General features: G+C 41.2%; 2 protein-coding genes across 3 annotated transcripts; both read right to left on the minus strand.

The window, feature by feature from the left end:
• Positions 1-129: 129 nt before the first annotated feature.
• Positions 130-2,654, minus strand: LOC133156911 (transmembrane protein 60-like). 2 transcript variants are annotated; one of them, XM_061283018.1, is made up of 2 exons: positions 2,457-2,652; positions 130-1,184 (listed from the first exon to the last, which is right to left on the minus strand). In XM_061283018.1, the coding sequence occupies exon 2, from the start codon at positions 1,139-1,141 to the stop codon at positions 737-739; it is 405 nt and encodes a 134-aa protein (XP_061139002.1). In that variant the 5' UTR covers positions 1,142-1,184; positions 2,457-2,652; the 3' UTR covers positions 130-736. The 2 variants fall into 2 exon arrangements, with proteins under 2 accessions (XP_061139002.1, XP_061139003.1); XM_061283019.1 differs by having other exon boundaries at positions 424-1,184; positions 2,433-2,654.
• A 900-nt stretch (positions 2,655-3,554) lies between these two features.
• On the minus strand, positions 3,555-13,134 carry prr5a (proline rich 5a (renal)). The gene is made up of 11 exons (XM_061282992.1): positions 12,883-13,134; positions 10,891-11,021; positions 9,784-9,909; positions 9,578-9,658; positions 8,927-8,975; positions 8,433-8,490; positions 8,174-8,265; positions 7,145-7,285; positions 6,872-7,007; positions 6,408-6,686; positions 3,555-6,079 (listed from the first exon to the last, which is right to left on the minus strand). Exons 2-11 carry the CDS (start codon positions 11,019-11,021, stop codon positions 5,796-5,798), a joined length of 1,377 nt encoding a protein of 458 aa, XP_061138976.1. The 5' UTR covers positions 12,883-13,134; the 3' UTR covers positions 3,555-5,795.
• Between the last annotated feature and the right edge of the window lie 65 nt (positions 13,135-13,199).

Below are 13,199 nucleotides of genomic sequence, written 5' to 3' on the forward strand. Positions count from 1 at the left end.
TCGCTGATCAATATTTGCCATCTTGGTTCTCTCGACTGCTGTATTAAGTGTAAATTTTGCGTTTTCAGAGAGATAACGCACATACATAAAAAGTGGACCAAAATGGTTAGGAGGAAAAAAGTTCAGAGATTCAATTTAACCCTTTAACAAATCGACCGCGTTTAAAAAAACACTAAGCTATCGCAACATTCACAGTTTGAACATTGAATTCAGTGATTTTTCTTTGCACCACACTTGTTTAACAAGATTATGGTTTCCAGTGCATTCACACAAATACAAAAGCCAACATACAAGAATGTGTTTACACCAGGGGTCACCAAGTCTGGTCTGGTCCTCAAGGGCGCCAATCTAGCCTGTCTTAGGTGCAGCCCTACTACATCACACGTGTGTATTGCTAATTAATAAATATGACAACTCCAAATATTCAAACTGCTTTTCCTCCTTTATATGGATATCTCATTAGTGTAGACTTAGCTAATGACATGCATAAAAAGAAACAGCTGCAATACAGTCCTAGTAGTGCTCTGCAAAGTGCTCAGTGTTCTTCCAACAAATCACCACACACGGGTATTTATTCAAAATATTTCTAACCATTGTGACCATAGAGAATAAGCATTTAAATAAGAAAATTGAACCTTAGTATATATAAAAAAAAAAAAAAAAAACTAATCAGTCTGTTGGAGTCATCAATGGTAAGAAAGAAAATGAAAAATGCATGCAAGGAGAATGCTTAAGTTCAGTTCCTGCGTGGACGGAAGACGCTGCGTCCCAGCTCCACCAGGGCGCCCCCCAGGAGGACCCAGAGGGGCACACATACCACACTGAGCCACACGTCAGTCAGCCTCTCCAGGCGGGTGCACAAGCTCAGGCAGAAGCCCACCTTGAGCCCCATGGCCGCCAGGTACCACAGCCGGCGGGCCGCACCAGGGTCGCCTTCGCGCTGCTCCGCATTGGCCTTGCACCGACCGACCAGATTGACCATCAATAAGAGGACAAGTATGGTGTCCAGCGTCCACACGGGGAGGAAAATGAGAAACCAGTTCCAGTGCAACTTAGCGTCCAGCTTGAGGACCAGCATGATGAGGAAGATGAGACTAAAAATCCACGACAGGAACACTCGCTGCACCAGGGACATCTTCATTGACGTGCCGCAGCCGTCCGCCGCCAGTGTACAGGAACGGATGCTTGTGTTCAACAACAACAAAAATGTTATAGTTGATTCAGTACTAACATGACCCAATATGAACAAAAAAACAAGTTTAATGAGTTTGACCATGAAATATCTTGTCTGTGTCATCTATACAATCGAATACAGGTTGAAGAGGATTTGCAAATCATTCATTGTATTGTGTTTTAATTGAAGTTGTACCAACTGTATTGGAATTGAGATTTGAACAAAGGGAAATTTGAGTTTATACTACATACATTTATACTATATGTTGGAGCCAATTTAGTTACCTTAGATTAAATTCTTACTTTTGTTTAAGATTCGCTGGCCTTGGGCCATGGACCGTTATTTGACAAAGCATTTGGTCACCTGATCAGTCACCTGATCAGGGAAATAAATAGGCTGCTCCCACTTGGTAGTTAGTCTCAGTTAGACAAGGAAGGAAGACAGTAGTGACATAGTTTTTTACCGCTAAAAAGCCCGCTTCAAGCTACTTCAAGTTTGCCCCAGGCTTGTAGCTCTTGGAATTTAGGAACCAAACTTTAGTTTACTTCTTTGAACCCTTTATGTTGAAACCTTAGTTGATTTACAAACGATTTGGATTTGTACCTGTGTGCCACCTGTTTGCCTGCCTGCCATTCCCTCTCCCCCCTATCCTTGCTTGGCCTACCACCTTTGCCTGCCTGCCATTGCCTCTCTCCCTCGGCCTGCCTGCCTGCCATCGCCTCTCTACCTCGGCCTGCATGCCTGCTTGCCTCCATTTGGACATTCTACCTCCACCTTCAAAAGGGTATGAGCAACAGCTGTACACAGTGTTTTAAGATAAGCGTGTGACAAGAACTATACAACATCTAACCTTTGAAACTGACACTCACACTATATACTACATCATTCTGGCATATTTTATTGGTCATTTTAATATAATTTCATGGTAATATGCTCCACTAAATCGTTTTGGAAATCTATCCTAATGATAGCATTTTATGTGACGGCAGTTGTTACCATTTGAACGGTTGTAATAGTCTACTGTTGTGTGTGTCACATGAAATTTCATGTTTTCTTAAGGAGAAATAAATTCGGTGAATATGCAAATCCGCGGGTGCCAAACCACAGAAAGCAATGCCTATTTTGACAAAGAAAGTCGAACGGCCTGACTCATAAACTCGACTCAAATTGGAATCCGAAACAAAAAAAACCCACGACTTTAGTTAAAAGGGTTTTCGCTGTCAGTGTAAAAGCACGTTAGCACAAGTTTAGCACTGACTTTTGTCGCCGAAAAAGGTCTTACCGAACTCAGCTGGAGATTTGCCAAAGTCGGCACTCAAAGCAAAAAGTTTATCTAACCAAAAATAGAAACAACAGCAACAATGTTTCGTTGTAGGGGAGAAACTTGTTGGACAGTGTTGAGCAGCCGAGAACGGCAGCTAGCTGCGAGCTACTTAAATAACGCGAGACCTCCGTCAACACGACGGAAAATAGTGTTGGCTCGAGAGTGAACAATTCGTTCAAAAGAACGGGTTTCTTTTCAGTGAACGAATCACTTCCTAAAGTGAGTCGTTCTCTTTTCAGTTCATGACTTCAACCAGTAGGTGTCGGTAATGCGCATTGAAGCTGGGGCCACTTCGACTACAATCCAACAAATAATAAATGAAAACAATGTCGGCATAACGTGTGTCGGCTGGCATAGCAGCAACGCTGTCTGCCACTCACTCGTGAATCTTCGCGAATAAACCTGAAGATGGCGGTGTACCTAATAGAGTGTCCGAATGACGTCCATATCAAACAGCCAATCAGAAAGTGGGGGTGAGGGCGGGTGTGGCACTTTTCACTTTCATTTAAGCTTTGACCTTGATTTTTCCCTAATGAATTGTCCTATTAGGAACACCTGAAAATGGCGGTATACCTAATAGAGTGTCCGAATGACGTCACAGATCAAACAGCCAATCAGAATTCGTTGAACGATTCGTTTGAACGAATCTTTTGCGTGAACTGATTCTAAAGATTCTCTTCACCTAAAATAACTGGAATGCACATCACTAACGGAAAGTCGTCAAATCAAAGAAAAGTGATTTGAAAACACTTGTGATTTTAAAGAAAAAAATCTTTATAAACACATTTTAAATACCATTATCTAGTTATCTTTTTAAAAAGCATTGCATTGCATTTTATGGTGTTGATTCAATTTTCTGGAAACAAATTTTGTATACGTACTAACTGTTGAGTAGCCTATTTTGCATTTTGTTAGACATATATACATATATTTTTTAAATAAAATAATGGAATTTTAAAATATTGAAAAGGTCAGAAAACTAACAGTAAATTGAAAGGCGGAAAGTAATAATTGAATAATTAACTAAATATAACAAACACAAAAACAAAACAAATGTGATAACCCACATTTGAACATTTTATTCAAATCTACATTGTTTCATACCAGGCAAGTATAACAAATTAATATAAAGTACAACTCCATAGATTGTCCCAAAAAAGTAAAGTACAAAAAGCTTGAGGTAAAACTTTTTTTTGTTGTAAAAGATCAATTTTAAAAAAGCCCTTATTATTAAAAGATTCATATCCTGACCACTTAACATTTTCCCCCTTAGCTATCTGAAAAACTAACAACGCACTTGTATTTACAAGGTGCAAAATACAGTGTGAGACAACATTCAGTACAATTGTCTTTTGAAATGTAAACAATTAAAAAAAGTTACCATCTGTACAGAGCAAAAAAACAAACAACAACAACAATAAATCCAAGAACACCATCTAGAAAGCAACTTTTTCCCTTTGGACCTCTACAAGCAGCAACATTAGAACAGCCTATTAGCCACATTAGCATAAAATGTTGATCAAATGCAAAAATAACATACGACACATGTTCAAAATGGTACAAATGTAGATAGGAGAATGCTTGACTGAGTGGAAATCCCTTGAGTCGTTTTTTAGTTTTTTAATTAAATGACATTCCTTTTTTACATTCAGAAAAAAAAGGATGATGTGATCCTCATTGGAATGAAGGCGCTCATTATTATTATTTCAGTCAATGGTAAAACACGTGACGATGCACGGAGGCCTCTCGCCACTTGTTTGTGAAGACCTAGTAAAAACAATGATTTCAAAATGATTTCATCACACAGACTAAAAAACATAGTACACCTGCAGCATTGACAATTATCCTCTCTCCCATGGTGTTTGAATGTTAGTGAAAAGTACAAGAAAGACTTCCGCAAAACTTTGGAAGGAGGCGTGTCAAGGTATAAAGGTTTTGGACAGATCCTCAAAAAGGTGCTGATTCAGGTTTTTGTAGGCAACCAGCATGATGCAGGTTTTCGTAGGCAACCACCATGAAACGTTTTGATTATGATTTTAAAAGCGTGAATGACCAATTTGGGCATTTTGGGGGAATTTTTAAATATGCATACTCATATTCTGTAGTCGCTTTTCTCCAAAGCATTGTATTAAATTTGTTAACTTTTATAATGGAGTACAAATCTTAAAAAACAACGTGTTGCCTTTCTCGAGACTGGTATCTCTATTTTGATTCTTTTTGAAAACTTCTTTGTTGTATCTCCAATCCACGTTTAAAAACCTGCATCGTTATAAACAAGCACGTTTCGTCAAATTTTGTAACATGTTTTCTATTTATAAACCATCTATTCCTTAATTTAAAAAAAAAACATGCATCTGCATTTTCCTTTCTTTTCTTTCACATCCAGATTCTGGCTTTTTTTTTTCCTTTCAAAAAACTTCAAAATTGATTTAGCATGCATCTAATTTTTTTGTAATTATTCTTTAAGGCAAGTATCTCAATTTTGTTGTTTGTTTTGTTTTAATAGGCACATAGTCGTATCTTTTTTTATGAAAAGCATGTACAAGCACTTTTTTGTTTCATTTTTTTGTGTTTTATGTTAAAGCATACATCTGCTGTTCTATCTTTTTCAAAAGTATGTTTCTAAATGTTGCTTATTTTTTCAATGCATTTTTTCTCAGTTTTCAGAAAAATAAAACACCTCGACATTTTTTCTCTCAATCAAGCAAAACGGGTAACAAAATACAAATATTGGAGGTGCATGCTTTTCAATGGCCAGTGACCACACGCATCTTCGCATTTTTGACCCACAATGTATCCCTTGAGAATGCTTTGCGCAAAATGATGACTGTTTCTTTTTTGTTTGTTTTCTTTTACACATGCAAAAGACATGTACACATGGTTGGTTCTGACATACCATATAAATAAACAGTCGTTGAATTTTTGGTCACTAGTTGTTAAGAGTTTGACCTTGGTGGAGGTCTGTGTTCTTTTTTTGGTGGGGGTATAATTTTTTACGGTGTACAGGCAAGCTCGAATTTTGAAGTTGTGCGTGTGTAGTTCCGTGTTTTGCCACAAGTTGCAATTGGATTCCATAATATCTTTGCAAATTTCAGTTTGTCTGGAATGTATCAACGAACAGGGCTCCACTGCTGTTTCATGCCATTAAGTTTTAGAATTAAACTATTTCATGGAAGTAGCATAAATGGATGGAGGAGAGGATGGATGGATTCAAAGCAATGAAATGTACTTGTTGAAGTGTACTAACATTAATAATCACAAGTGTGTGTGTGTGCATGCGTGTGTGGGTGCTCGCAGCTACACTGTGCTTTGCCTGCTCTCACAGCCGTAGCGGAGAGCTTCGGAGGAATGAGGCGGGAAGTCGATGAATATCCCGTCCGAGTCGGAGTCCGCCGACTGGAGGACTTGTCCGATAATGGTTTCCGGGCTGGATGACTCGCTGAGTGGCGAGCAGGACCCTGCCTTGCCGAGGTCGATCACGGTGGTGGTGGTCTCGGTGCCGTGCAGAGCCCCCGACGAGTGTAGGATGGATGAGGATGATAGCGGGAGTTCCATGGAGGCGGCTCCTGTCTGCATCATGCCTGTCAATCACATTTATCAGGTCATGGGGGCATTATAGCATTTTTGTTCTGAGCATTGGAAAAGCTACCTATTTGAGGATTCTTTGCAATTCTACACATGATGGCAAGTGATACAGTGGATATGAACTCGGCATAACCCCGGTTTGAATGTCGTTTTTTTGTGATAGCAGCCTTTTGTTCCGCCTCTCACTGACATGTGAAAACGGTGCAAAGAGGGCGTTGCCAGAAGTATTAGAACAAATAAAACATTTAGGTGCAGCCGTCTTTCAGGATTTTCATTCTTGTTGGTTATGACTGGCTGCTGGTAACATAACACATATAAACATACCTTTGAACTGCGAGCCCACGCATAGCCTGTTGGAGGCGGAGCCGGAAAGCTCGGAACTGGCTGCCAGCTCGGCGTAGTTCAACTTCTGCTCCTCCAGGCAAGAGATTATCTCGCAGGCCGAGTGTCGACGGATTCCTCCGCTCCCCACAGAGCCGCAGTCGGCATCATACTCGGCCACGGGCGTGAGGAGCAGCGGGATGTTGTAGCTTTTTGATCGGACCACCGGGTTCTTGGATAGATGCTCGGCAGACTTGGACCAGCCCCACTGGAAGCGCTTCTCTAAGGGAGCATATATAAACAGTTATTTGAAAATGCTATATATATATTTTATAATTATACTTGACAAATATAAAATACTTTTTTTTCTTCAAAACATAAAACGAATTTCTTGAAAACAAACTACTTTTTGTTTTACCTCAATTTATATCACCATTAAATACTCCCAAACTACATACTGGCCTCACCCAGAACACAGCAGTGGTCCTCGATATTGTCTCCAGAGTAAAGCCCGTGAGTGCCCAAGTAGGGTGAGACCACCTTCTGGACCAACGACTCCAGCCTCAAGTAATCTTCATTCACGCCACGTGACTCATGAACACCCTGCAGTGATCAAATCAATATTTGTCAATCACTCACACAAAATGTCATTCTATGGATGGAAAATATTTTTTTTTTGGTCACAAATGTTGTTGTCACATCCCATCTGTCAAAACGAGCATCATCAAGAACAGCGTTACCTGCAGGATGAGCAGCATCTGAGTTACGGAGGGCGGCACCCGCGCCCGGGGCCGGGACAGGGCGTCCTCCAGCTTGACGCTCAGTACGATTGTGCTCCTGAAGTGGAGCAGAGCCAGCTGACGGACAGATGGCTCCTTACCCTGTGCGCGAGCGACAACAGCAACAAAGCTCAGCAAAGTGGTGAATTTGAAAAAGAAAAAAAAGGCTTAGGGTCACATTTGCACTATTGTCCAAACAGATTTCAGGCTTTATGTGTTGCTTTGTCATTCTAATGTGCTCAGAAGACAAAATGATGTATGATATATCAGAATGACATTGTTTATGTCTTGTTATTAGTTGATTGTGACCTATTTTATATGATGCACGTGACACGGTTGCATTTATGTCGAATATCAAATAGGGGTGTAAATCGCGGGTTTTGTCACGATACGATATCATATCGATACGATATTTACCGATATCTTAAAGCCTGCTGTGATTCATTCACGATACATCACGATATAGTGCTCTACGATCGATACGGAACAAGGTATTGCAAACTCGTTATTTAGGAAATTACAAAGTGCTTCCAAAGAATGACTTGAAGCCTATAGGGGAGCCAATTTCCTCGTCTTTTTGGACACTAGCCATAGCACCAGCCCAGGAGCCGCGTACTAGTTGTCGCCTCCCCTTTCACGTGCCTGCTCTGCTCACAACACAACACGCCGCACACTGCTCCCGGAAAGAGGAAGCAAGCAACAATGAACTGGATTTCAAAATAAAGTCGCGTCTAATGTCCGAGGTCAAAAACGGGCGATATAGATCGATGTTTACGTTGAGCATCGATGCCGACAAATCGTAGAGCATTATATCGATTAATCGATGTGTATCGATGAATCGTTACACCCCTAATATTGAATGGTTTCTATCATTGTGCAAGATGATAGTGGTGGTACTAAGAAGTGGATTAAGACCCCACTGAAGGCCCAGGTAACATATGCAAGCATTTTCTTGTGCTTGCTGATTATCGTCTTGAAATGCCAGCCTACCTGGATTGGATGGAAAATGGCCTGCAGCATGGACAGCACATCGCAGAAGAAGAAGTCCCACGTCTCAGCCAAAGAGTCCAGTAACTTCTGACCTGCAAGTTGGCAACGGAAATGACACACAACGCCTGCTCCTTATTTGGACTCTGAAAATATGTTTGTGAGCGAGTTGCATCAGAGTGACATTATGACAACATGCTATTAAGATAACCGTGAACTATACTATATTATAGTAGTGTATCAATTTTAGAGGAAATCATACCTTCGTAGAACCTTATTTTGTCCCTCAGGATGACCATACCCTTTGTCAGCAGCTGGTTCTGCAACATGAAATGAGAGACAAAAATAAAACGTCTGCCACCAACGTGTAGAAGTGACAGTGATTCCCAACTGAAAATGATAAATACATATTTGTTCATTTATTTATGTACTAATAGCTTTGTGTTCAACTAAAAAGTGTAATGAACCGTGATTTCATCTCATGGTGATTGTTCCTTACGTTTGAGATCCACATGTGGTAGGAGAAAATTAGTCAAATACAGAATTTTATTTTTCCACTGTGTAGAACTATTAAAAATATTTTTTTTTCGATTGGTCTCTCTATACAGCAGATTTTCACGTATGGCGGCCGGGTCGGGAACAATTCCCCCGCCATACACCGAGGCTTCGCTGTACGCACCTTGGCTCAATAAAGCTTCAGAAACACTGAACACTAAAGATTTCATTATAATTATGCAGTTGACCTACTGGGATTACCTGAAGGTATTCGGTGAAGAAGGAACCCAGCTCGGTCTTCAGCAGGTGCCTGATGGAGGAACATTGACTTTATTAGGTGATTTAAGGATGAGAAGCTAAACGTGTCAATTTGCAACCGGCACAAAACAAATGTTTACTTGTCTTCGCTACGTTACAAAAACGGGACATTGCATCTCTTCTTTATTCGTGGGGGCGTGCGTGTGTACTTTACTGTTTCGTAATGAGGGTGTATGTGCGTTAGACGACTGGAGTGTGTGAAGATAATGACATATCTGCCGTGAACACATGGCACATAAACAAGCGTCGTTAACAAAGTGGTGAGTCGGCACAATTTGAAGAGGAATTTTAACAACAAAAAATTTGAATTAAAAAATCCACAAATGGGACAAAAGTACGCTTACTGTACTTAACTACAAGTACACCTAGTTGTATTTTTTTTTACAGTGTTGTTTTGACTTTTGAGTTCAATATTGTGTTCCTGTATCGGAAAGCAGCTTTACACATTGACATGAATTGAAATGCCATTAATCTGTTCTGACACCCGAAAAAAAAACATCAACTATTTTTTTGCGGTGTAAAAACATCCAGTAATAGTAGAACTAAATAGTAGTTTATGCATCTTAATTCATTTCATTTCATATATCAACCTACCGGACGCCTTCGTTGAGAACGTAAAGTTCATTGTCGGCCAAACCTTTCTTCTGGAACACTGCGATGACGGCATTGTGGATGCTGCAAGGACACACAAAACCCAACTTTGGACAAAAGTAATCTAACTATTTGAAAGAAAGGGTTAGGCACTTGTGCGAGGAAGTGTACCATACGTGACCCAGGAATGGGTCAAACCCCAACGGTACCTGTTCCAAGTGGCGTTGGCTCCAGCCCTCTTCTGCTTCTCGCCTCTGTCTTCCGGCGAACCCTTGTCACTCTTGGCCAGCTCGCTGAGGCTGGGCGAGCTCATCAGCTTGAGCCGGTGCAGAGTCCTCATAGGAGTCATAGAGGAGGGGCGACACCAGTAAGAAAAACACACTCGGCAACGTTTACAGTAATAGACGCAGAGGAAAGAGAAGATGAAAAGTCAGCGAGAGAGGAAGACGCAAAAGAAAAGTAGGACAGAGTGATGAGAAGTGAGAAAGTAGGATGGGCGATGCCCCGAGGTCTCAGAGAGGAGGAGAGAACAGAGAGGGAGCAAAATGGGTTCCCAAACAATACTGGCATTGATGCCAACAAATATTTATGCAGCACACAGATGCCAGTGCGGTGTAGGCAGCAGCTGAGCAACTGTCACTGTAAAGCTGGGAGGAGGAAGAAGAAGAGGAAGACAGCTCGCATGGCTCATTGAAAACACAAACAAGAGCAGGAGGAAGCTAAGATACAATAAAGGCGCTCCTTCTGCTTTGTCACGACTCACGCGATAGGAGCGACGATTATGTACAAGGTAGCAATGCTTTTATAAAAGCACTTTGAAGCTTGTTTGAAGTGTGGGCTACATTCCACATTTACCCATGATACACACAGAAATTTCTTTTAAAAATACATGATGGAAGTCGAGTCAAAAATCTCCACACAGCCTTGCTGGATGTTTGTGTAAATGTTATCGGAAATCACAAACTGAAAAAGTACAATACTATTTGGGGAAAGCTAAATTAAATTCAGCATATAAAAGTTTTTATTGACACCCAAATGTTACATTACCTATTGATTGTTGAAGTTGTGTTGAATTGGATTATCTTGCATCATGTTATATTTGTGTACAGATGAGATAATTATATGGGATGTCGTGGTCCCCTCTCTTTATTTAGATTGACTTGTGACTTGACAACACTGGACTGGGCCTTCACTGCACTGCTAGTGTAAGGTCAAATGGTTTCGACTTGATGGTAAAGAGATACGGCGGGATTTAACGGCACACGGATAAATAGATTAACCAAAAGACCATTAATTTTGACGCGTGAGATGCTCACCTCCTGATTGGATGCTCATTGCCAGCGTCCAAGTCCGGGCTCGCGGGAGCCGCCGAGAAGGTGCTGAAGTTGAGGGAGAGGGGTCGGGGGGAGGAGCGGGAGGCGTGCCTCCGCCTGAGTCCATCCAGCATCTCCATAGGGACAAGCATAAATGTGTCAAAATATGCCGAGAGCAGGAACATTTCATTCATTCATTTTTCTAAATGATCATTTCTTTCTTTTCTTCTCCACATTTTGTTAAAGATCTCTCAAACCTACTAAGCTACTTTATTCGGTGAAAGTTAAATACAGTAGTTTTCACAACACAACTGATTATGCTTGTTTTGAACATAAAACACATTCAAAGACAGTAATGGAGAAGTCATATTATGGAAAATAACTTCAATTCACAAATAACCTACTTTATCAGAAAATGTATCCAGAAACTGGGCTGCACTGTTTATCTAGCCGCATAGCAGTTAAATTATTTTGTAATACTCTATAATATATATAATAATCCCATTATATCATATAATTCCCCCTGCATTTGGTTATCATTTTTTATTCAAGATTTGAAGAGAAAAATGTGGTGAGGTTTTTTTTTGTAGGCGTCATATGGATATGGCCCGTGGGCCTCGAGTTGGACGACTGTGTTTTTAAAGAGTAACTGTACATGTGCAGTCTTGAGCTACAATATTGTCTGTTATTTCCACATTGACTGGGAGAGTTTTGCAATATTTACTCAACTTGCGCTGCCAGCTCACCACGTACGCACGCACGCACGCACACACGCACACACACACAAACACACACAAACACTCTGGCCAAAACTAAAAGCATGTACGTGCATGTGCAGCGTGAGAAGACGGAGGGTATTTCGCACTTGTTCTCTCTCCTTGATATCCATGTTCAGGTCAACAAGTAACAACTAGGACAAATTTGGCTTGTAAGGCAGCTACATGTTACTACAGAGACAAAACTGTGTCCTGTTTGATAACTGGATGCTAATGGATAATTAGTTACAACAGATACAAGTTTCAAGGTACCGTATTCACTAATCTGAATTAGAATGAGAAACTAGAAGAAGAGAAAATTGCAATTAATTTCATGAAATTTAAAGGAGATTTGCTATATTTGATATATATATTCTTTCATTCAAAATCATTTGTCATGGTTTTTTTGGGGGAAATTTTATGTAGGAAAAATATGAGTGATATCGGCACTAGGCATTGGTATCAATGACTAAGTCAAGATTTGACGAATCATACTGGTATCGGTCTAAAAAAAATAAGATAAGAGGTAACTTAGGTACATGGGTTAATGCATTATGGAGAGCCATCTGAGCTTTTATTTACTTGTCTTGATGAGGATTGAGGCTACTATAGTGTGCGACACTGTCTACTATAGCACAGTTTATTCGTAGAGTTTAATTGTCTACTCTATTACTAAACCACACTAGGACGGAGCCCTATGCCGGATACTATTAAGGTTATGGTCGTCATGACGCTTCTTTTATTTGGGTGTCTCTCCATAGAAACGCGCCACCCACTGATCAGAAGTGTGAACAACAGTCTGGGATCTTTTTTTTTTTCTTCAAACAAAAACTAACGACGCACTCTTATTTCAATGCCTGTCCACACCTAACATAACATGGGCGTGTTGTCATGTTTTAAATCAAAGGTGAGGTTGGAAGCCAACAGAGACGCCACGCCAGTCTGGAGGGGGGCTTTCTGCAGCCGTCCACCCCCGTTCCCTTCTCCTCTTTGTCTTTTTACGATAACATTTTTACGATCACCTCACAAGATTGCTTTCCCGGCCTAGCGCAAGCAGTCAGTCTGCGACCCAGCCCGTGGTGATTATTCAACACAAAATGGCCAATCAGACTGACGCGCGTGCAAACAACAGTCCACGTTGATCCAAGAAAATGAATGTTTAAAGGTGTTCCCCACACACAAACACCTTCAAATCCATTTTAAAAATGCACTACAGTGAATCTAAAGTTGCCACGCTCACCGTTCAGTATCCTGTCGCCTGGTCCCAATCGAGATGACGCGTGCATACAGCTCCGATGTCAGGTCGGTTCCCTCCGGGCTCATTGGGGGCTCACCGGGGCTCGATCCACCGTATGGAGCTTCCAGTCAGGCATCGGGCGGGCTACGGGTCCGGTGTGTGGTCCTTTAGAGGGAGAGGAAGAGGGGGGGGGGGGGCGGTGGTACGGATAGTGTAGTGGAAGAATAGGGAAGACCGCGGGAGGACTCATTCATGAAGCATGCGCCTCAGACCGCTCTCGCGCGCGCGCCCTCGCTTTGTTTTGACGAGATACACGCGAT

The sequence above is a fragment of the Syngnathus typhle genome, linkage group LG7, assembly GCF_033458585.1.
Source record: "Syngnathus typhle isolate RoL2023-S1 ecotype Sweden linkage group LG7, RoL_Styp_1.0, whole genome shotgun sequence".
NCBI classification, from domain to species: Eukaryota; Metazoa; Chordata; class Actinopteri; order Syngnathiformes; family Syngnathidae; genus Syngnathus; species Syngnathus typhle.